Below are 25070 nucleotides of genomic sequence, written 5' to 3'. Positions count from 1 at the left end.
CTATAACAAGTTACGACAAGCTTAGTGGGTTAAAATAACACAAATTTATTCGTACAGTTTGGAAGTCAGAAGTTCAAAACCAGGCTTACTTGGGTTAAAGTCAAGTTTCGGCAGGGCTGGCTCCTTCTGAAGGCTCTGCAGGGGAAACCATTTCCTTGCCTTTTCCATCTTCTGGAGGCTGCCTGTATTTGTTTGTTTGTGTCTCCTTCCTCATATTCAAAGCTCATTACTCCAATCTCTGTGTCCTCACTACGTCTCTTTTCTGACTTTTCTGCCTCCATTTTATAAGTACCCTTGTGATTATATTGGGCCCACCTGCATAATCCAGGATGCTCTTCCCATCTCAAGATCCTTAACTCAGCCCCATCTTCTTTGTAATGCAAGGTAATATATACACAGGTCCTGGGGATTAAAATGTGGGAGTCTTTAGGGAGACCATTACACAGTTAGATTAGTATTAAATAATTAAGTTAAATGTGAGGAAAGATAAGACAATGAGGAAAGTTTTCAGTAACAACAAAAAAGAATTATTGCTAAGAGATTCCTTCGAACCTTCCGGGTGTTTCATCTCGTTTTGAGCTAGCAAGTGAGAAGTGTAATAACACCCTATGAAAATAACATATAATTCTAAAGATCTGGATATGTTCTTCAGAAGGAAAACTGTCCACTTAATATATATAGCCATGAAGAAGCAAAATACGACTTCACTTTTACAGGTTGCTGCTTTCGGAACAAGCAAGTAAGCAAACAAACAAACAAAAAATAGTTTTGTTTTTTAAAAGTATCCAGAATCTAAAAGTAGAAATGAAGCCAACAGCATTAGCAAAAGCACCCAGTCTGCAAAGGGTACGAAGAATCAGCCATGGCAAGTGCAACAGGGCAACAGCGAATAGGCTGAGCTGTCCATTTATTGTAACATAGTCAGCATGAGGCTCTTATAATCTCCACCAAGTGAGGTAATGATACTGAGGCCATCAGTAAGCTGCTAGGGAAAGAATACAAGGGAAGAAGTCAATGGATCCAAGAGTTTGATATATGAGAAACAAGAAACCAACTGTGGCTAGCATTTTTTGTTATTCTGTAACACAGGTAAAATCAAAAATCTGTGATTGCATGCTGCTGGTGGCATCCTGCCTGAAAAAGCAGCTCAGTGTGAGAATTACTAAGTGCCTCTTGCCTGAGAACAAAAGTGAAGCAAGAGATAACCCAGTATTTCAGACAGTATCCCTTCCTTAAGGGAGAAAGCACAGGAAAATTAAGTCAACTGTGACTAAAGATGTTCTGGACACTAAGAAACAAGACGAAATGAGTGAAAACATTTCTAAAATATCTTTTCCTAGATGCATGAGGAGTTAGAATACATGTGAGACTTAGGCCACAGCAACTGCGTGTGTCTGTGATCTCTACACGTTTTCCTATCTTTGTGAAAACAGTGTCTACTATCCTCAACAAACAGTGCCAATATTATAATGAATTGTGAGCGCAGTTCATGCCTATTCTTAAAGATATAGATGTTTATTTCTGTGACACTGTTTTTGCAGGAAAACAAAAGCACCTTTTCGATACAAATATAGGTATAACCTTGCCTATGATGTCCATGTAATCTTTAGCAATGACTTTACATCACCTTAAAAGGAAGGGGAGGATTGTAATTAAGAGGGCAAGCTATGGAATCAGATCTAGAATTGAATTCCACCTCTGTTACTTAAAACTTTTTTTTTAAGTTTGCTTATTTTGAGAGAGACAGAGACAGCACAAGTGGGGGAGAGGCAGGGAGAGAGGGAGAGAAAGAGAATCCCAAGCAAGTTCTGCACTGCCAATGCAGAGCCCCATGAGGGACTTGAACCCATGAGATCATGACCTAAGCCAAATCCAAGAGTGACTGAGCCACCCAGGTGCCCCTGTTACTTAAAACTTTTAAAATCCAGATTCCTCATTTGTAAACTATGGTTAAAGCCACATTGCTTTAAGAACCAAAGGACATGAACATTCTGAAATACTTACATAGTTGTTGGCACGTAGAATACAAAACAAAACAGGGTAGCTGTTAACAGCAACAGTAATGAAGCACAAGAATAAACAAGTAAAGAAACTAAACGTTACCTCATAACTTTTGAATAAGAGTTATATTCCCATTCAAGTACCTAAGACAAAAACAAAGCTGGGATAATTTTTGAACTTTAGTGGAGGGTTTTTAAATATTTTCTAACACAAAGTCTTATTAAATAAAGTGGTTTGAAAAAAATCAGCCCAAAATTTTAAGCACATTTTTGCTTTCATTTTTTCATTTACCAGGATTATGTTGATGTAAATTGTCCAAATGAGCATCTGAAAATGTACTTAATTATCCTGTGTATTTTAAATCTTATTCTATGTATCTTAGAAGGACGGCGTCATAAAATTACATAGCTGGCAAAGACTTCAAGGTAATTATTTCCATTTCTTCATTTAACTATGATGGTACAAGGCTCAGAAATATTCAGAATTGGGGCGCCTGGGTGGCGCAGTCGGTTAAGCGTCCGACTTCAGCCAGGTCACGATCTCACGGTCCGTGAGTTCGAGCCCCGCGTCGAGCTCTGGGCTGATGGCTCGGAGCCTGGAGCCTGCTTCCCATTCTGTGTCTCCCTCTCTCTCTGCCCCTCCCCCATTCATGCTCTGTCTCTCTCTGTCCCAAAAATAAATAAACGTTGAAAAAAAAAATTAAAAAAAAAAAAAAAAGAAATATTCAGAATTGTCCTCGTTGCCCAGATAGCAAGGTGGAGAGTCAAAATGGCAATGACAGCCTTCTCACTTCCAGTCCAGGGCTTTCCCCACACGAGGTTGCTCCATACATAGGACATATACAATGTGCTATCTGAGACTATCCTTATTAATAAAGCTTTGTGTGCGTGGAGGGAGTGAGCATTGTGTATTTCTATGGAATAAACTGAAATGCCTTTGAAGATTTGGACACTTACTTGGGGAGCATAAGGTGTAATGCTTATGTCTCTTCCTTCCTCCTCAAAGTCATCGTTGAAGTATCTTTTGTGAAGAATGAATATATTTTTATATAAACACACACATACACATATATGTAAGATATGTATATATAATACACACACACACACACACACACACACACACACACATGCAAATGTATCAGTTAGGACCCTGTCTCCACAGTGGCTTGTTTAAAAAAGACTTACACATTAGTTAGAATTGAATTCTGAAAATATTTAGCAAGGGTTTGTATGTTCCCTGCAAACCAAACCCTCTGTCTTCATTGTACTGAGCTCTCTTAGTAAACAGGTATTTATAGAAGACTATACACTTAACTTGTCAATATGATAAATTAGACAGTCTCTTGTTATGTTAGTTCCAATAAAGAAAGTCAACTTAAAGTTAATAACGACATTAAAGGAACTACCAGAAAGTAGAGAAATGTACGTGACAGTTTTCAAAATTGCTGACATTTCACATATTTCTCTAAGTTTTCTTCATTGTGGTATAAACTACAAAAACTAATCGAGTTATGTGGAAAACGTTAACATTTTGGATACTTTTATATTTATGGTATTCCTAAAAAAGACTGTATGAGATAAATAGTGGCTACACAGCTCTCCCTTTTAGATTTCTTTTCTAAAAAAGAGGGAGAGGAACATTTAAACCATGAACTATTACCGAATCTTCAATTTGATCTTCAAAAATATTTTCAATTTCAAAAAGTAAATTACTAAGTTAGAGAACCTTGAGAGAAGAAGGGACATTTATATTAAGGATCTGGGCGAAGTCTGAGTATTTCTCAGTCTTCAAAGCAAGCGAAGTTAAACCCTTACTTGGAGAATCTATTTCAATCCACGTCTTATTTTTTACCAGTTCTGACTTGGAGCAGGAGAGGGAAATAAATTTTATACGGTTTTTAAAATCACTTTGCAATTTATGAATCTAGCCTACACAGTATGGGCAAAATGAAATATATAAAAAAATTCAACTGTATATCTGCATCTACATCTTTATATCTTTATTTCTATAACCAGATCCATATATCTGTATCTATCGCTCCCCTTTCCCAGCAAGTGTCTACATCTGGTATCCCTATTTCTTCCCGGAAGTGGGGACAAAGTGGAAGACCTAGAATGGGACAAAAGCTGGAGTCACAGGTATCGCAGCTCTAAGATCTCCGGAGTGAACAGGCCCAGAGAGTGTTAGGAGAAACGAGAGCAGCCTAAAAAGCAGGCAAGCGCAAGCCCCTGGGCAGTTTCACTTCCTCAGGGCGCCCTCGCAAGGCCTCGCGGTGACCCTGTGGCCTGAGCCCACGGGCTGCGTTTCCGGGCCCTGCGGCCAGACCCGCCCGCGGTGGGCTGACGAAGGGGGGCGTCTAGAGACGATCTCGCCGAGAATCTCGGGCAGCAGAGTCCTGTCCGCAGGCTGCCTGGCTTCAGCCGCCGCGATGCTGCCTGCAGCGTCGGGCCGGGCGGGCGGGAGCCGGGAGCGGGCCCCCGGCAGCCCAGCGCCCCCAGGTGGGTGTTCGCGCGTGCGGGCGGCGGGAGGGCGAGGCCGGCCGCGCGGCTCCAGGGCTCGGCGGAGACTGCGCGCGCACCCTTCGGCGATCATTGCGCTCGGGCTGCTGAAGCCCGCGCGCGTCGGGAACCGGGGCACCGGAGCTGCCCCTTTCTTCCCGCCGCGTCTGCCGCTCGGCTGGCGACCGGGCTCCAACTGTAATGGGGGGGGGGGGGGGAGTGTGGTCTCTGGAGGGGCGGCCTGTCCGGGATCAAGTGGGAGCGCCTCTCGTTCGTCCCGTCAAAGTCCGCAACTTGAGAGTGCCTGGAACTTTCCAGAGAGCGTGGGACAGGGCCCTCTAGTTTCTCCAGGCACCTTGGAATGGGTTTTAAAGTTAAGCGCGTGTTTTAAGTTCTGCGTCATCCTAAAAATTGTGTCAACATTTTTTTTTTTTTTTCAAAACCGCTTGTCCGGTTTACCTGCCCAGCCTTTCAGAATCCAACCCGGTAAATTTCTGGGATGGACTGGGATCCGTTTAGCGGACGGGTTACTCTGGGTAGAGACCCCTCACTCCGCAGATTTTGCTACCTTGGTCAAAGGAGAAGCAGTCAATGTGGTTGAATAATTCACATAAATGGATGTTAAGGCAGTTGTACTCAGTTCTTTTTGAGTGTTTTAAATGGATTTGTGAACTAATGGTTATAAAGTGTCCAGTTTTGAAATAAAAAAAAAAAAAAGCCTTCACTTGGGTATTAAGATTACTGGAGTTGTTCACAGTGAGAAATGCAACAAGAAAATCTGAAAATAGTAAATTAGCCGAATAGAATTCTTCATAGCTTCCTAGCATTTTTAAAGGTCATGCTGCTTCTCTTGGATAGTGTGCATGTTTGACAAATACATTTTAAAAGACTGCGTTTCTTAAAATGGGAAGCATGTTTGTGACGATTTAAATGAGAAGAAAAAAATTAGAGCCCACGATATCTTGATGTGCTAACATTTGTGATTTCAGCTTAACAATTTAGTTAAATAGAATGGACTACGATTTGTTCAAACTTCATGATTGAACGGTTTAGCCAGAAAATGACTTTTATTCTCCTCGATAGTCAGGTAATACTTTGAGGGACTTGCTATTGTGAATAATGCTAGAGTGATGCGACCCAGTATTTAGTTCTGATTATTCCTGTGCTTCCTGTGTGATTTCCCCCATCTCCTTTGCTCCTTCCCAATGTGGTATTTATCACTTGCTTCATTTACCTCCTTTGGCCAAGGTAATTACATTTTTTTCTTATAAGGAGCTGACTTTTGGTATTAACCCATGCCTAGGAATAGGCCTATTCCTAGGCATGGGTTGTCTTCCATGAGTAGTTCTGATTAATTCTTCTCATATATGGAGAGCTTTTTTGTGTGTCCTTTCTGTCTGCTTTGGACAAATGTTACCACAGCATGGTAGATTTTAGCTTAATGTGGCACGTTGTGGTGAAATTAGTTCACTGCTTCATTTTAGAGAAGAGAAAGCTGAGACCCAAGTAGTGATTTTCCCATGGTCACATAACTAATTATTATTTGAAGATCATCTATTCATCACTTCGCCAACAACCTTTTATCCCCCTACAAAAGTTGTGTAGTTATAGGAGTATAAAATGGTAAACACTGTGAGTATCCAACTTGTCTTTTAATGGAAGCAGGAAGGATATGATACCCAGTACTAAAACAATGTAAAAATATGCATAGTGGATGAAAATTCCATTTAGAAATGTATTTTTCTGGTTTATGTTTAACTAGATACTGGCCACCAATATCCAAATGAGAAATTGTTTCTTTGCTTTGTTCCAAACCTAGTGATTTTAGAAACAAATTTAACTACTACCTCCAATAAGGACTATTTATTTATTAAAGCACAGACTGTTACCCACCCCGTAGTTTTTGTGTATTTTTTATTAATATTATTTGATGCCTTTTATGAAGGGAGTTAAATAAATAATTAGCTTAAAAACAAATCATCTGGGGCGCCTCTGTCAGTAAAGTGTCAGACTTCGGCTCAGGTCAAGATCTCAAGGCTCCTGGGTTTGAGCCCCGTTGGGCTCTGTGCTGACAGCCCGGAGCCTGGAGTGTGCTTTGGATTCTGTGTCTCCCTGGGTCGGCTTCCCTCCCCTGTGCACTTGTGCTCTCTCTCCCCCGGCCCCTCTCTCTCTCAAAAATAAACAGTAAAATTTTTTTTAAAAACCCAGAAGGCATCTACCGTGATTCACCATGTGCTCAATGCTTATGTATAGCTTGTGAGAGACACGGTTTGTCTGGGTCTCTCTCTCTGTCATGAAGTTCTTGAAGATTTGAAGCTTTTTATTCTGTCTTCAGTCTTCTAACATAGCAAATAACCTTGATTTCTCCTTCCAAGAAAATACCTTGGTTCTTGTTCTGGCAACTGGTGAAACTTGCCTTCTTCAGACCAGCTGGAAATGTTCAGATAAAGTTGCTTTTGCTGAGATTTTAAAAGAGAGGTAGCTCTCTTAGGGCGTTTTCATTTTAACGGGAATAATTCTGTAATATCTAATGCTTAGGGTTCCAGACTTAAACAGCAGTGTATGTGGTGTGTACTTGGAGAATCAGGGGGAACTTTTTCACCACATCTATCTGAACACATTGTAGGTGATCATGCCCTACTTTTGAAGGCCTGTGGACTCAGATTGCCTCACATCAGTCCAGCTTTATTGATTATTTGCTGTTCAATCTTAGACATATAACTAAATCTGTTATTACCTCAGTTTATCCATTTAAAAAGCAAAAGTGGAGACAATAATAATCCTTATTCAAAAGAGTCTTTTTGAGGATTGGAAGAGGAAATACATGTGAAGTGATTTTCAGGGTGCCAGAGCAAATGGTAATTGCTTAGTACATGTTAGCTATTATTTTAATTCTTAGGTCATTGGTCAATAGTGTAATATTTACATATAAAAGAGAGAGTTTTTTTGGAGAAAACAAACTCTCTGTTTATGGAGAAAATAAAATAAAATTGGGGGAAAACTTGAATGAAGCCATCAAGTTCCCACATGAAACAAATTAGGGCATATGGCTTCCTGTAGAAAGATAGTGCTATATCCTTGGGGAAATATTGTGGGTAATAGTTGTGAGAGGAGAAAAAAAAACCCACAGTGAGAAGAACTAAGGATAGAGTGATTAAAAGGGCATTAGACTAGGGCATTTACAGGAAAGAATAAAATGGGAATGATTAAGACAAATTGAGAGCATGTTTTATTTACCCATATCACAGTACCAGTTATGATCTAGTTAAAAAATATAAATATATGTGGAAAAGTAAGCATCAAACGGAAAATTATGGGATCATTCATTGAATTATAAGAAGATAGAGAATCTACCCAAATATTTACTGCTTGGTTAAAAAAAATCCAATGTAAAGAATATCATTCCTGCCAAATATAAGTCACACGTTTTAAGAATTTAAATAGCTGTTACCTGATTACCTAAGTTACAGTTGCTATTTTATTACTTTATATATTATGTAATATCATACAGTAATTTTAGAGACAGCTATGAAATAAGAATAGGAAGGGCAAACAATATAGAAGTTATTATTTAAAAATAAGCTGTTATATGGCCTTGTGATTCTTTCCTATTCTAAATATAAAGAACAGTATCCAAGTTTCACTGCAGACATTGAAATAGTCCGGGTGGTAAAAATACCAAATATTATATGGAATTATACCCCTTTGTATTTATTTTTCACTCAGATAAAAAGAATGATTTTTTTTTAGACATTTACCACTGAATAGAAATGTCTTTGTTGTTTTCAAGTGCTCCTCACTGAAATAATCCAGAAAGACCACTTCCCTTTATAATCCTAAGAAGTGATTTATCAATGCCTTACGTATGGTCTTTTACAAGATTTCCTTTGTATCCAATTAATTAAAATAAGTTATGTTTTATCATACTTTGTCATCTTTTCCTTTCTTTTAAGCTCTTCTGCTTTTCTGTATTAGTAATTCCCATGCTTCATTTTTTATGTGTTCTGTTTTATAAAGAAGACATACTAAAAAAGTACAAGAATAGTTTCTGACTTGGAATTTCATTTGCCATGTGCCTCATTTTGGGGTTATGATCCATGCTGAAGACTAAGCATCATCCTTTGATTAGGATCAATATTTTCACTCATTTTTTTTTTTGTTCTAATATAGCCATAGAAAGGCTCATGCCTAACTGTCAGAAAAATAACATAGTGTCAAGACCACTTGAAGTTTTGGCCTTCTTTTAATAGCTGCCACTAATTGTGTTACTACTTTGAATTCATATGATATGGATGTCACATTACCTTGATAGGTGAGAGCATCAAATTAGCACCTACTTTGAACAAGAAGTTATATGGCTCAGTATAAGTATATGAAAATATTTAATAATTCATTGTGTTATTTCATTTCCTACAAGAACTTGTCTAAACTATTAAAGTTGTAACTTCCAAGTCATCATATCTTTTTAGGAAGAGTTTAGAGAGCAGAGAGATACATCAAAGATGTGGGAAAGAAGCATACCACATCAAAGTGGTATGATTCTGTAAAATCATGTCACTAGAATGACAACTTGTAGAGTATTTCTTGTGACTGTGCAAAATCCCTAAGGTTTACACATTTTCCTCATTGGTTGATCACATTTTATTTAGATTTAATAGAGTGATTAAAAGTTTCAGGAGACAACTGCATTTTTAGTACAATTAGTGAACTACTGCATCACTAATGAGAAAGTCAGTGAGATAAAATTGAGGCAAAATTCTACCTTTATTTCAGTTAATGAGAAAATTTCCTTAATTCTCTCATCACTTGTCAATAAAAGTTTAAAACTTTCACTACTCCAGGCACTTATCTATAGACTGAGAACCATCCTTTATCATGTCCTATCCATCCGTGCTCGTGTTAAATGGGTAAAACCGTGGGTCATTCAGCTTCCTGGAAATAGTCACTTGGGTCAAGTATAGGCATTTAAGAGGCAGCTTGCTGCCTTTGCTTACTGGCCAGTGATGTGTGTTGTCTGCTTTTACAGATTTGTTGGACTCAACAAAGCCTTTCTTTCCTTTCAAACAAGAGATAATAAGACTGTTGTCAGTGGAAGGGGGAAGGATAATGTTTAATGACACACAATAGAGGATGACAGCCAGTTGACTCTTGTCCGCGTTGGATCATTAGCAAGATGAATGGAGAGAATTAAGGAGGACTGAAAGAGGGAGTAGTCTTAGTTTCCGACTTTCCATTTCCAGGCCACCTGCACTTGTTTTTCTGATCTGGTCTCCATAAGATGACTGTGGTATCTTTACACTCATATTCTTTTTAGGTAAGGTAGTTTGAATGAGTTTCTCTTTTTTTGGAGGAAAAAAATACATGTGGGGCTAGAATACCTGTATTTCTCAAATACCGTCTCTTCTGTTTCCATAAGCTTCTTCCCTTTTAGAGAGTTATTGTTAAGATGATGTCTATTCTGCATCTTTCATCGCAAGTTAAACAATCTGTGAATTAGGTCTTTTATGCACTGAGAATAGGATGCCTTCTAAGTCTAGTGGTTCTCCTGATAAGAATATTTGGAGTTATCTCACTCGATTACTGAAATTGAAGAAAATCCATGCAGTTATTTTTGTCTCTAAACTTAAAGTCCCTAGAGTTGGTGAGGAAACAATTCACTCAAAGGTTAATATTCTAAGAGTTAAGCACTATTAAGAAGTTTAGAATTTTGAATTATATAATTATAAAATTGTATTAATCATAAAATTACAATAGTGTTTTTTAATAGTTTTAATAGGATGTTTTTACTTCCTTAAAAATTGATAGCATATTACTTCTAGCAGATTTAAAAAATGTATTTAAATCAAGGCCTACAGAGAGAATGCTTATGACATTTAATCTTAGTAAAGGAGAAAGAGGAGGTATAAAAGTAGCATAATTTACTAGCTAGTATCGCAGTCCCTCTGGGAGATTAAGTTTTTCAAACTTAAAGCCAGCTGAGAAATCAGCATTTATTAAATGAACCATACTCTTCCCAGTAAACTGAAATACAGTTGATGCTTAAGCAACAGGAATTTGAACTGTAAGGGTCCACTTATACATGTTTTTTGTTTTTTAATAAATACAGTATAATACTGTAAGTGTATTTTCTTTTCTACATGATTTTGTTGATATTTTCTTGTCTCTAGCTTATTTTATTGTAAGAATATAGTATATAATACATATATAAAATCTGTGTTAATAGACTGTTTATGCTATTGAAAAGGCCTCCAGTCAATAGTAGGCTATTGGTAGTTAAGTTTTGGGGGAATCACAAGTTATAGGAGGGTTTTTGACTGCATAAGGGGTTGATGCCTCTAACCCCCACATTGTTCAAGTGTCATCTATTCCATTTTTGCCATACCACAAAGTCTCATGTATCCTGGAATCTGCATTCTGAATTGTCTGTTCTGTTCCACTCATGTATTTGTTTATTTCCAAGCCAATATCTGCTAAGGAAAGTTCTCCTGAGGGATCTTCTTTATTTGATTTTATTTTTTAATTTTTTTTAATGTTTAATTTTGAAAGAGAGAGAGAGAGAGAGAGAGAGAGAGAGAGAGAGAGAGAATGAGTGGGGGAGGGGCAGAGAGAGAGGGAGACACAGAATCAGAAGCAGGCTCCAGGCTCTGAGCTGTCAGCACAGAGCCCAACACGGGGCTCAAACTCATGAACTGTGACATCATGACCTGAGCCAAAGTTGGACATTTAACCTACTGAGCCACCCAGGTGCCCCCTGAGGGATCTTCTTTTCCATAATTTTCTTATTTAAGAAATCCCATAAATTTCTTATTTATTATTAATTTTTCATTACTTACGTTAAGAGATTGTTTTATCTACTTCTCCCCCTTCCATGAAACAATTGGAATATTGTGTAACACTTGATTTGGAGACATTTAATGAAAGCAATCTAGCCATTTTAGGCAGAAAGAACTTTGATATAGGAAATTAGCTTTTACATATTTGGTGTAAAGGATTTGGGAGCGATCTCTAGTCTGGACCACCAGGAGTAATTTTCCTAACTAGGCTATGGGATCCAGTTTTCATAAGTGGCCAGGGGCATCTGCTATTTTATAACCATCAGGAAGCTGGGGAATCAGGAAGAACGAGCTGTTGGCACCTGAAAGAGACTGGTGCCAGGATCCCAAGAATTTCTGGCTCATGAGCCATCTCCTATTTGCTGGATCTGCACCAATAAAAATAGATGCCTTTCATTGCATTGGAATTGTATTATATTTATATACTTATTTGGGGAGAATCAACTTTAAATGCTATTAAATCTTCTATTGGATTAATTTGAGTAGAAAATTCTGTGTATAAAAGGTCCTAGGTTTCAGAAGAAATATATAGTAACTTGGTTTATTTAAACCACATGACGAAGTTGGAAACTTTCCACTCACTCATGTTATAACCACATGAAAGTTGAACTTTCCTGTTGTGGTTCTATGAGTAAATGTAACAAGAGTTTGCTTTCTATATTTAAAATGTCTTTCCAGGTAAATGAATTTTCTCACAAAATTTATTCTTTGAATCGTTGATTGTGACCTTTGCATTAATATTATAGGAAGGAAAATATCTAATGTTTTATTAGTTTTAAACAGTATAAGATGTTACAATGAAAAAAAAGCATGCACAACCTTTTTAAAGGAATTTTGTAAATGTTTTATTTATTTTTGACAGAGAGACAAGAGTGTGAACGGCAGAGGGGCAGTGAGAAAGGGAAACACAGAATCCAAAGCAGGCTTCAGGCTCTGAGCTGTCAGTACAGAGCCAGACTGGGGGCTTGAACTCATGAACACGAGATCATGACCTGAGCTGAAGTAGGAAGCTTAACTGACTGAGCCACCCAGGTGCCCCTTAAAAGAAATTTAAGATAGATCTTTGGATATACATATAGAATTGCAGTTTAAAATATATCAAGATTTTTATTGTATTATAGAGCAGTCACCTATTCTCCTAATCTCTCACCTGTTTTCCTATACATTTTTCCAATTTAACACCGTAAATATATTTTAAAGATAACTAAATATGTCTGTGTTTGTGGATTGACTCTCTATATCAATATCTGTAACTATTCATATCAACTCAAATATGGAAACTGTCACTTATTGTGTGATTTTAAACAAATTACTCATCTAAAATCCAGTTTCTTGGGGAACCTGAGTGGCTGGCTCAGTCAGTTAAGCTGTGGACTCTTGATTTCAGCTCATGTCATGGTCTTATGGTTTGTGAGATCGAACCCCACTTACAGCTCCACGCTGAGAGTGCACAAAGCTTGCTTCTGATTCTCTCTCCCTCTCTGTCTGCTCCTCCCCCACTCATGCTTACTCTGTCTCCAAATAAATAACTTAAAAAAATTCTAAAATCCAATTTATTTATATCTGAGATAAGAAACATATCTATTTTTTATATAATTGAATGTAATTCTGTATGTTAGATGCCTGGAGCATTTATAGCAGGCGCTTAGCAAACGGCAGATATTAATACCTTCAGTATTCAAATTTCACTTTTATTAGATGGAATGTGTTTACATGATTCCTTGTCTGTATTTCTGGTGTCACATCTGAATCTCAAGATTGAGAGCTTCATGTAAATGTCCTTTTTTGTTCTCCTGTTTAACCTTTCTAATTGTTCTATTAAACACAATAATATCTCAAACATGTCTCTGGTTATTCCCTACAGATTGAACTGGATGAAACCTATGGTCTGCCAGGAAAACAAATTATGTGATTTTATATGTGAAATTGTGTGTTGTCTTCAGGGAAGCTAGTTAATGGGTAAAGAACAGTTTTCTCCCATTTTGAGAATTCAGTTTTTAAAATAATTAATGTTTATTTATTTTTGAGAGAGAGAGAGAGAGAGAGAGAGAGAGAGAGAGAGAGAGAGACAAAGCACAAACAAGGGAGGGGCAGAGAGAGAGGGAGACACAGAATCTGAAGCAGGCTCCAGGGTCTGAGCTGTCAGCACAGAGCCCGATGCGGGGCTCGAACTCACGAACCACGAGATCATGACCTGAGCCAAAGTTGGGCGCTTAACCGACTGAGCCGCCCAGGCGCCCCAAGAATTTTACATCATATTCTTTTAAAATAAAAATGTGATTAATTTTCATTTCTTTCTTCTTGAAGATTTAGCCTACAACTATAAAGTATATTATCATACATCCTCTCTGCCCCTCCCTGCAAAGAAGAAAACCAACACACACACAAAAACTGGATAATAGCAGATTCAAAGTGTCTTAGCTTTTGGGATGAAGGCATTTCTAATACCATACAAGTAAAAATAACAGTTGATTTAGTTATATAGGTAAAGATTTAGTGATATCTTCAGAATTGCTTGAATTATGTCTAAGCAGTTTACTCCTAATAGAGTATAAATCTATATAATGTCTCACTTAGATCTTTCAGGGTCCAAAGAATAATAGGAAGGTTCTCCTAAGCAAATTTCTGGTTGAGAGTAACCTATGGGTAATTAGAAAGCACATGTAATTATAGAAAGAAAGGGAGAGCTTTTCTATTTCGTTTGTGAGGACCAGTCTGCTGTGAAGTTAGCTATTAACACATGTTTCATTCCTGCTTCTGCTTAGGAGAATATAGAAGATTCATTAAAAAGTATGTTCATATTTCATTTTATTACGTTAAAATATTTTATTGCTTTATGACTCCTTAGAACAATTTTCTCAACTGGTACATATAAAAGCCTAGGCTCCTCATTCTTTAGGTAATTCTGTTACAAGACCTCTCTGTACTCATGATGAAAAGAGGAAAGAACATTTGGTAATACTTGCAGCATAGTAGGTGCTCTGTGATTGATAATTGTCATGCCTGTTGCTAGGTGAAAATGGTGGGCCACGTGGGAGATTATGAAGGGTGATTCATAATTTCTCTTACCTGATGGCCAATATCTGGAAAACCTGAGCTCATGCTTCCAGGGCTTTCTTTTTTTAGTACTGTGCTGTTCAATCTGTATTGTGTACCATATGTGTTCCTTGGAGAAAGTGTTCTGTGAAATAACTTTTGAATGTGCATACTGGGACATTCCATACTGGTCTGATAAATTTCTGCAACTAACTATGTATCTTCAGTTTTCTCTAATCCAATATTTCACGAACATATTTAACCATGGAATGCATTGTCATCTGAACACTGGTAGAGAAAGAGGGTTTTTTGCACCACGTTTTCATCCCTGTTAAATGGCAAGTAGTTCTCGAGAGGATGGTTCTTTCAAGCCCGAGATCGGTAACACTGCTTTTTGTGCGATTCCCTCAGCTCTTGGGCCTGGCCATCTTTTGAATGAGAGGGAGGTGGGCGTATAATAAGAATAGAAACAGAGGAGGGTGTACAGTAGGGAAAATGGCATTGACAGGTTGAGTAAGACACACACAATATGCCTATTTCTTTAATTCCCTTATGATTAATTCTAACTATTCAAATGAGAGCTTTGTGAAATGTGTTAGAGAAAATAGGAATAAAATCAGAAGGGGATTATCTGTTGGGGAAAGTAAAGTAGGAATGAAATGAAACTGGGAACATGTGTAAGGCATTCTAAATATAAGAATATTTTGGACTGTGTGTGTTCACGCAGTTGGTATTTCAATAGCATGTATGCATCTCAACTGATTTTGTAGGTATTTTCATTTGTCAGACTATGTAAACCTGCCACTGTGTGAATAATCATGTAAGCTATGTAAGTGACCTCACATTGTTCAAAAATTGGCATATTATTCATCAGAATATTCCAAAAATAATATCAATTTGACTACTTGGACGTAACCAGATTGTTTCCATGTTAGAAATGTGTGTCAATGAAACACACGTTTGAAGCAAGCGTATAGGTTATTAGAAGTCACCCAAATAAATTATTGCTGAAATATTTTCCTAATGGAAAAAACAGTAACTGATACAAATGCAAATAATTTAAACTGACAATTTTAGTCTTGGAGACTGGCTAACAGTTCAGGTAAGCAACACTGCTATGACAGTGACTTTTATTATTCTGATAGATCCGGTAGCCTCTGGCATCCATTCAGCAGAGGTAAGCGCATTAAGAGATGTTTGCTGATTAGCTAGTAGCACAGGAGTGACAGTAAAGTAGCCAGTTAAATTTATGAAAAAAGGATAAATGAAGTCGTTGCCATTTCTGAATGCCCTATTGCTGGGGTGTAAATCTAGTCTCAGATAATAACAACCCTGGCTTTGGCTTTCTTTTTCAAATTGGTTTGCAGAAAAGCTTTCTTTGATTATGACAAAAAGTATTAAAAATTCACAAAACCTGTCACACAAAGGTAATTTAGGGCATTTTCCAATATTAAATTAACTTTTAATCTGATAACAAGTAGTTTAGTTACTTTTACTAAAATGTCTGTAACCTTTTAATAAAACTTAGCATATTAAAAAATCTTCTGGGGCAAATAGAAAAACTATGATTAGGGTAGAAAAGTAAATGAAATTTAATACCCTCCATTTGTATCTGGAAGATGAAATAATTTTATTATTCTTTTTCTAGAATAATACATACACGTAATTGAAAGTATGTAGAGTGACTAAAAAATAGGAAAAAACACAGTGTATATACTTCTACTTTTTATTTTTCTATGTTTACTTTTAACAGTTTTACTTGTTCAGCTTTCTAGTGTTAATATATTTACTATTTGTGTATGCACTTTAAAGTTACATTTGCTTGGCTATTTGGTGACCTGTCATTTATAAATATTTCAATTTTGCTCTCCATATAAATTATTGCACAATGTTTAAAACAAAAGGAGAATCCACAGTGATTTTTTTGGATAAAGAATAGATCATTATCCATACAAGAATATTATTAATCTAAAGAAAGACTAAACAGTTTTTAATAATATAGGAAATATTTTTCCATTGCACTGGATTTGAAGCCAAAAAAGCACATGACCACCTAATGGCTCTGTCACTAATGAACGCTGTGATCGCTGTGATGCCCAGGAGACATTATGTATATTGATGATCATATTAATTATTTATGAGAATGATTGGCTCATAATAATAGTTCAATTAGTATCTATTATTTTAAGAGAATAACACTGCAGAAATTAAAATTGCTTTCTCTTGGGACACCTGGGTGGCTCAGTCAGTTAAGTGTTCAACTTAGGCTCAGGTCATGATCTCACAGTTCATGAGTTCGAGCCCCGTGCCGGGCTCTGTGCTGACAGCTCAGAACCGGGAGCCTGCTTTGGATTCTGTGTCTCCCACTCTCTCTGCCCCTCCCCCACTCACATTCTTGCTCTCTCTCTCTCTCTCCCCCAAAAATAAATAAACATTAACAAAATTAAAATTGCTTTCTCTGGGCATTTAGGATTGAGGATATTCGTCAAGAAAGAGTGGACTAATGCCTTCATTATCTTATGCCAGATTAATTATCCTTCATCATTCACTCTTCAAACATGTATTCCTGATCTGTGCTAGGCTCAAGAAATACATAAAAAGGTAGCTCCAGCCTTCAGGGACTGTTTTTAAGTGAAATAGGTATGGAAAAGCTGAATGGCACTATTTCTTTTTATCTTCACTCTAAGTCAACGTCAGATGACTCAGAAACCTTCAGCCTTCTGAGATCTCAGTAATTTAATCATGAGAACTAGTTAGCAGGGTGAGCTACAGCTAAGAGTGTTTACTGTGGCTATTGGGGGTGATTCCTGATGCGTAACTTCTGTTCCAGAAAGCCACTACTCATTTCAGAATGCAGTCATGAGTACAGTCCCTTGGGACAGAGTTTTGCAAATTTCAGTCATTCTCACAAAACCTTCCTCACATTTTTGGCTATAGTACTCTCTTGTTTAAGAAAAAAAAAATTCTTTAAACTAACTTTTTTTTTTCAGCTTACATATGTTTTAAAGGAACATTTATATCAGTACCATAAATGAAAAAATCATTACCCTTTGCCATAAAGAGAAGGTGACCATACAAATAAACAGACTGAAAGTAAAGTAGTCTTGAAACAATTTTAAGTAAGGGCAGGCTCTGGACACACAGGTCAACCTCTATTTGATAGTATTGGAGTTCATGAAGTTACAAGAGCTCCAATCTGAGACACTGTCCTTGACCGAGTCAGGATTAAAGAAGTATTCTAAAGGGAAGGACTTCCTCGCTCCATGATTCCCTGCTACTATGTCTCTGGGAATTGGGATCCCACCCACTGGCAAATGCTGTCCTCCAAAGACCAATTTCAACTTAAAGAAAAGTGTTGAAATGAAGTTTTAATCAGCACTTACAGGTGTCAGGAATGACGATAAATCCTCTATATAGTTTATCTCATTTAATTCTCACAATAACTGATTTTGTAGGTGCTATTATCTGTATGTTTCATGGGGGAAATCTAAGCTCAGAGAGGTTAATTATTTGCTTGAAGCTGGCTGAACTTGGATTCCAAGACAGCCTGACTCCAAAGCCTGGCTTACTAGCCACTCTATAGCTCTCTGAAATGAACTCATTTTATTCTCACACAACTGCATGTGTGCACCCATTTTAGAAAAGCATCCTCCCATGTGGACATTTCCATTTTTATAGTCAGTGAAGTAAGCATGTATATAGAAAGCCATTTTAGTAGAAAATAAGCAACTAATGTTACCATTAGTAGGTCAACATGGAAACATTTTTTGCAAGGGATAAAATAGACACAACTGTTTCTAACTAACAGTTGTAAACATTTAGAAAGTTTTGCTGCTCTCAAGGTCCTTGGAGGTGAGTGAAATAATAGGAAGTAAAATATCTACAACATAATGCTAGAAAAACAGTCTTTAATGAAGGCCATTAGGACATTTAAAATCATCAAGGCTATAATACAGATGTGATTAAAATATATTGAAAATGCCTGCCATAAAGAGTACTCTAAAGATGCAAGGCTAATAATTTGCATCTGCCTAATGCTTTGCATCCTCAAAGGAATTTTCAACCCCCTCCTAATTGACTCTTAGAAAATGCTTCTAATGTATCATTTACTTTGACTCAACGAGAAATCTAAACAATGATCATTTAAACTATTTAATCAGTGTTATCCTGCAAATATTCTGTGAGGAGAGGCAGAAGGTATACTTGTACATATATCTGTTTTACTTCAGAAGATTTTAAGAAAGGGAGAAAAGAACTAGAGCTGAAAGTAGTATTCTGTTGTTTGGTAGATGGAATAAAGCCTCCCCAAAGGTGTCTACATCCTAATCCCCGGAGCTCTGAATATGCGAAATTACATGGAAAACAGAAATTAAGGTTGTAGATGGAAATAAGACAGTTTACTTTGAGATGGGGAGATTTAAGGTTGTAGATGGAAATAAGACAGTTTACTTTGAGATGGGGAGATTATCATGGATTATCCAGGGAGCCCAGTGTAATCCCAAAGACCCTTACAAGTGAAAGAGAGAGGTTGTGTGTGTGTGGGGGGGGGGGTATCAGACACGTGACAACATGAGAAGGACTCAGCCCAATTTTGCTGGCTTGAACATGGAGGAATGGGGCCATTAACCAGGAGCTGTGGATGGCTTCTCGGGACTGGAAAATGCTAGTAAGTGGATTCTTTCTTAAGGCCTTCAGAGGAACAAAGTCCTTCCGATGTCTTGATTTTGGCCTCGTGAGACCAGTTTCAGACTTCTAACCTTTTCTACTGTCAGATAATTAATTTGTGTTGCTTTATGCCACTAAGTTTGTGGTAATTTTATACAGCAGCAACAGGAAATGAATGCAGATTTTTAAACACATGTGGACAATGCAGATTTTTAAACACATGTGGACACCACAAGGACAAAGAGTAGCATGAATACCACAGTTAGGGCTGTATCCATCAGACGTTCATACACCATCAGTCTAGATAAAACCCTGGATATAACCATGAGGAAGTAAGCTTTTATAAAGTCTAAAGAGCATATCAATATTGCCCTTAGGTTGTCATCCTTGGCAAGATTTATACTTATTCATTGTTGAAACATCTCTCTGGAATTCGCTGTTGTTTCTACAGTGAAATACAAAAGAAAGTCCCGTTATCTTTTGTTCACATTTGGTGTTTTTACCAGTTTAATAATCCTTATCATTAATGCTACTGGCTGCTGCTGCTATTACAATTCTTACTAGGACAGAGATGTGAGCTTCAGCAAGGTATTTACTTTCTCAGTGCCTCAGGCACCATAAGTGCAAAATGGGATAAGAAGAGCACTTGTTCATGGGGTGGTTATGAGGTTAAAAGAAGTTAATTCTCATGAAACACCAGAACAGCCATTGGCACATTTTAGGTACTAGCTACATTTAGGTAGCCTTTGTTAGAATGACCATCATCATTGTCGTACTCACTGCTACACTTATCAATGACTGCTGAATGCCAGGATGTAGTCTGACATACAGGCTTCAGATTTTGTCTCTCGGAATTAGGGATCAGTATCTTGATTTTTTCAGGTTAAGAAACTGAAACAGCTTAACCGTGCTGAGGAGTGAAAACTGTTGTGAAATATTTGGCTAAACTTCTTCTGGGCTTTGTGCAAGATGCCGTATCTGCCTCCATTACATCTGTCCCGACCCCTCAAAGGGCAAAAGTGCTCTGAGAGACAACTGATTTAGATGTGCACTCCTTACAAAAGGTCACTAATAGTATTTTATGATCCCACTTAGTTTAACATCTGAACATGAACCAGTTCTAATCCTGGTAGGGAATTATTTTGAGACTGTTTTCTCTGAATGATAAAAAGTTGGTTGGAGCCAGGCTGGTTAGCCATGCATAGAACCATATGGGATAATTTTTAAGGATATTTTCTTATAAATGTAATATATGTGCATTATAAAACATTGAAAAATAGAGAAGAGGGATAAAATTATAATATACGTTTTCCCCTCAAAGATAAGTGTTGATAATATGCATCTTGAATCATTTGAGTGTGTGTGTGCATACATAAAAAAGCTCACGTTGTTTATATGGTTTTGTAATATTCAGTGTGATTTGCACATTCATTCATGATACATTTTCAATTCTTTATGTCAGAAGAGACATTTTGTGAATTTAAATCTTTTAAATTTGTAAACCATTCAATTCGGTATTTTGTGAGACCGAAAGATTTATTGATACTTTATTTCCAAGATAATACTTTTACAGTAACCCTAGGATAAATAAAGATTCTTCAACTACAGATCTTAATGCAATATTATAATAAACTACCTTGTGCTAAGGTAATTTCTAAAAATCTACTTCTTTTTTTATAATATGTAAGTTCCTTCAAGGGCAGGAATTGTGCTTCATAATCTTTATATCTCTTAAAGTCTGAACAGTTGTTTTGGATAATGAACATTAAATGGTTATTTAGTAAATATATGAAAATATATAAATGATTAGGGAATTGATATTGAGGTATTTTTGTCATCATTATGATACATTTGGATGATTATGGTAAATTCTCCTGCTAAATTTCAGAATGTTTGATCTGAAAATCCAAGCAATGAATGAGACTGTAAAAGGTTAGAATGGTTTAAATAGGTGGTGGGGATTAAGGAGCTCACTCGTGGTAATACACAGCAGGTGATGTATGGAATTGCTGAATCACTTGAAACTCATATATATAACACTGCATGTTAACTAACTTGAATTAAAATATTTAAAAAAAGAAATTAAAGCAAAGGTAATGTTAGAGCAGTGAAGATCCGGATAAAGAAGGTTAGGGATGATTATCTGTTAAATCTGATTAATCTGGAAGTATCAATAATTTCCAGTGAATGAGCTGGTATCCTTCGTCTCTGTATTTTTAAATCTGTTGCTGATTTTCAACTTTCCTGCAGTTGTAAACTACGTTAAAATATAAGAATTCCTCAAGTTCAAGCTGCAAGATTTTTAATTACTAATAGTATCTTATTTTTACACACTCAGAAAAAATATATAGGGGAAAATTCATCATTTGGATAGCTCTTCTCTACACTGTGTTTAAATGTAAGTAATTAAGCCATCTGACTCAATAAATAAAATGGATTACTAAAGTTAAGAATAAATTTAAAACATTTATTTTCATATATTCTTTTTTTTTTAATTTTTTCAACGTTTATTTATTTTTGGGACAGAGAGAGAGAGAGAGAGAGAGAGAGAGCATGAACGGGGGAGGGGCAGAGAGAGAGGGAGACACAGAATCGGAAGCAGCCTCCAGGCTCTGAGCCATCAGCCCAGAGCCTGATGGGGGCTCGAACTCACAGACCGCGAGATCATGACCTGGCTGAAGTCGGACGCTTAACCGACTGCGCCACCCAGGCGCCCCTATTTTCATACATTCTTGATAGCTCTGTCTTTAAAACTTTATATGGTGTAAAGCTTCTCCTTATACATTTTAATAGGAGAGAAGAAATATAGAAAATGTAAAAAATTCTTTCTGGTTCTTCATATTCTAAAATCATATTTCTTTGTCTGAAACTTTACATGTTTAAAGAATTCATGCATAGGTTTTATTATACATTTCCAAATGTCAAATATTAATGAAAATAGCCCTATCAGGAATTCCCTGTGCTTTGTTATTTTAGTTCAGAATAGAGTTCAGTATTTAATCTGGTGCAGAATATCAGCCATGGGTAAAGTAACTGAACATTAATTTTTGTAACTTTGGCTTTTGTAACCAGATTAGTGCCTGACTTCTGGGCTGTTAATTTTCCTAATACGGCACCTAGACTATGGTAATTAATAATAGTAAAACAATTTTTATAAACGTTAGCATGAAATGGAATACTTTTAAAATTGCCTTTATTTAACCACATATGGCTTAAATCCCCCTGCCCCCCATCACAGTTTATATTACTTTATTTAGTTTTGGATAAACATCATAAACGCAATATTCACTTTAGAATTACAACCTAAATTTTAGATATATAATTTCAAATATTGTGTTCTTTGTCTGGAAACAGAGAATTTGGCCCTCATAAACAAATCATATTGGTGAAATAAGGCAGACTTTGAGCAAGTTAGAGACTTTAGTGAATTAAATATAAATATGCATTCATTCTTTAACAAACAACATAAGCCCTTTGGATTTTTTTCCTCATTAGGAAAGACTAAAATCCTGTATTTTTATACATCAGCAAAATTTCAGAGATAATAACTGTAACTGTAGTCATCAAATATAATACTAGAAGTACTATCTGTATAAAAAAAGACTACAGTTATTCTCAAACTTGAGTGGACCTAAGAATTACTGGGATGCTTTGGATACTTTGTTACAAGGTGGATAGTTCTTTGGGCTGTGCCCCAATCCCAATTCTGATTCTATCAAGCTCCCAAAGTGATACAAGTAAGCCCTTGACCACATTATGAGAAGAGAATGGAGTCACAACAGGGCAGTATAGCTCTTATCACATGCTTAGCATGGTGGAGGACGTTTCTCGAGGTGCCCAGGGTTTTGATCCTTTGCTACTGTGTGAGCTCTACCCAGAAGTCATGTTTACCAAGAGTATAGGCCTCAGGAGGCCTTGGGTTGCTTCTGAGAGTGGTAAGAGACACACTTTGCTAGGTCTGCTATTTCCCTTTTAGTCAAAAATGGCTACAGAGGATGCAAACATCAGGAAGGGGTGGGGTTTTACATGCTTGCTGGTGTTACTTTCAACAAATGAGTAGAAAACTCTCCTGTTTTTGAATTTGGTATCAACATATTCCTATTATATAGCCACTTTACAAGCCCCACAGTAGGCTGACTGTGAGATAAACTTCCCACGGAGGGTTTTGCTAAAAGTATGTTCTGACTCAGTTATATTCTCATATTATGACATCGTATGTAATTCTGCACCTAACAAAACTGTTGAAAGACATTAGTGTCTAAATAATAATCAAATATTAGCCTATGTAATGAGAATGCAAAATTTCCTTATAATTCGAGGACATGGAGTATATCTGTCATGCCCTTGATTTATATATTTTAGTAATAGAGACTACACAGCATTCATTTGCACAGTTGGATCTCCCCTAAAGTCCATGAAAAGAATTCATGAAGAAAAAGAAACTATTTGGTCATTGTTCTCTAGCCATGATTAGCTGTACCTTTCCCATCCCCCCCCCCCCCCATCATCTTGTGTTTTGGAAAAAAGAGGTAGAAATGGGAAGTGAGATAGAGCAAAGAAACAAGGGAATATCAAAACAATTTTCTCTAGCTTAGAACTAGGACAGCAAAATTAGATTTGCCAATGTACCTAAAGTTAATTCTCTTTTTAATCTGATCAACGGATCATATGCTCTTATCCACTGGGGACGTCAAGGAAGGGACTGCAGTTTAATTCATTTTTTCAAGAATATTACCTGTACTATGGTTTGATACCCAAACCAGAGTTGGGAGTCGATGTGAATTTAAGCCCAGCTCTGTGACTTACTCTTGGTGTGATGTTGGGCAAGTCTCTCCAACATTCTAGCTTATGTTTTAAGTGTAAAATATTGTTTTTGACTTCAATTCAGCTAAAAAACTATTCTTAAAACTGTAACACTATGAATAAAAAACATATGTACCGTAAAATTAATGTGAATGCCCTTTGTATATTATTAGTATTGAATGGAATTTCAGTTCCTTTGAAATATGTCACATTTATAATTAAGTGTTAAGCCACTTTCCAGTAAAGAAAATTCAGAGACTTGTATTAGGGATGGTGGTGGGGATGGAACAAAAAATATCCCTCTTCAGTCCTTAAGTTGTTAAACAACCAAGGAATAAAACAAAAGAATAAGGCAGAGGGGAAATCAGATATTGCCTTTATTATTCCTGGAGTTGGCACTGGCTAATGTGGTGTGTATCTGTGAGTTTATAACATGAGATTTCAGAATTAGACAGAGTTACCCGCCAAACACAGAAGACCTTGGACCATAGACCAAGAGCTATCAAGAGCATATGCCCTTATATGCTACAGAAACTAAACAAAACCACAATAAGTAAGAACTGGGATACTAATTGCAAGCTTATCCTGAATCCTGGTCCTTGCTAGTGTTTCCTGGTCACGTAAAGAAGATTCAACTTTTAGATTAGAGATTTACTGAAATTATTAGTGGCTAATTTAGATTTGTATCATATTCTGTCTTCGTACATTTTTAGTGTTAGGTAATATGGGCATATCATTATCAATAGAATTTAAGTATGTTATAAATAGCTGAGTTACTCTCTTAGGGAGTTACCACTCTGGACATATTTTTTTTTCAAGTTTTACTAATTTTTTAGCAGATTTATCTTTTATAGTCAGAGATATTGAGGTACAAACTAAAGTGAAATTAATTTTTAGTGTACTTTTCTGTGTAATTGACAACCCATGTATTTATGTAAATTTAGTTCTAGTGACAATTCCTCAAGGATATCTCTGGTTTGTGTCTTCAGTATCTCTACCTTTACTGCCCTAAGTTTGTTTAATTATATGCTTTTCTTTGAAATGAACTTTGAATGTTTGTGGAAAGTGCTTTGCCACAGGGCAAGATACTTCCAAGATGAATTTTCTTACAACCATATAAAAACTGGTATAACCTTGAACCTATTGTGACTCTAACAAATACTCAGCAAGCATTTGTTGATTACCATTGTGGCGTTCGTGGTACCTGTCGTTACATTGTCCAGTTATACTTGTT

The 25070-nt window shown here is 36.7% G+C and overlaps 1 protein-coding gene across 2 annotated transcripts in view; it reads left to right on the top strand.

Annotated features, from left to right (window-relative positions):
- Nucleotides 1-4349: 4349 nt before the first annotated feature.
- BANK1 (B cell scaffold protein with ankyrin repeats 1) overlaps nucleotides 4350-25070 on the top strand; it is a 308779-nt gene continuing 288058 nt past the window's right edge. The window contains exon 1 of one of the 2 annotated variants that reach the window (XM_043571701.1): nucleotides 4350-4499. In XM_043571701.1, coding sequence (XP_043427636.1) covers nucleotides 4430-4499 — 70 coding nt within the window. In that variant the 5' untranslated portion in view covers nucleotides 4350-4429. The remainder of the gene's footprint in view (nucleotides 4500-25070) is intronic. The other variant, XM_043571693.1, reaches the window with a different exon arrangement.

The sequence above is a fragment of the Prionailurus bengalensis genome, chromosome B1, assembly GCF_016509475.1.
Source record: "Prionailurus bengalensis isolate Pbe53 chromosome B1, Fcat_Pben_1.1_paternal_pri, whole genome shotgun sequence".
NCBI lineage: Eukaryota > Metazoa > Chordata > Mammalia > Carnivora > Felidae > Prionailurus > Prionailurus bengalensis.
The sequence above is the reverse complement of the archived record's forward strand: the minus strand, read 5'-3'. Positions and strand labels throughout refer to the sequence as shown.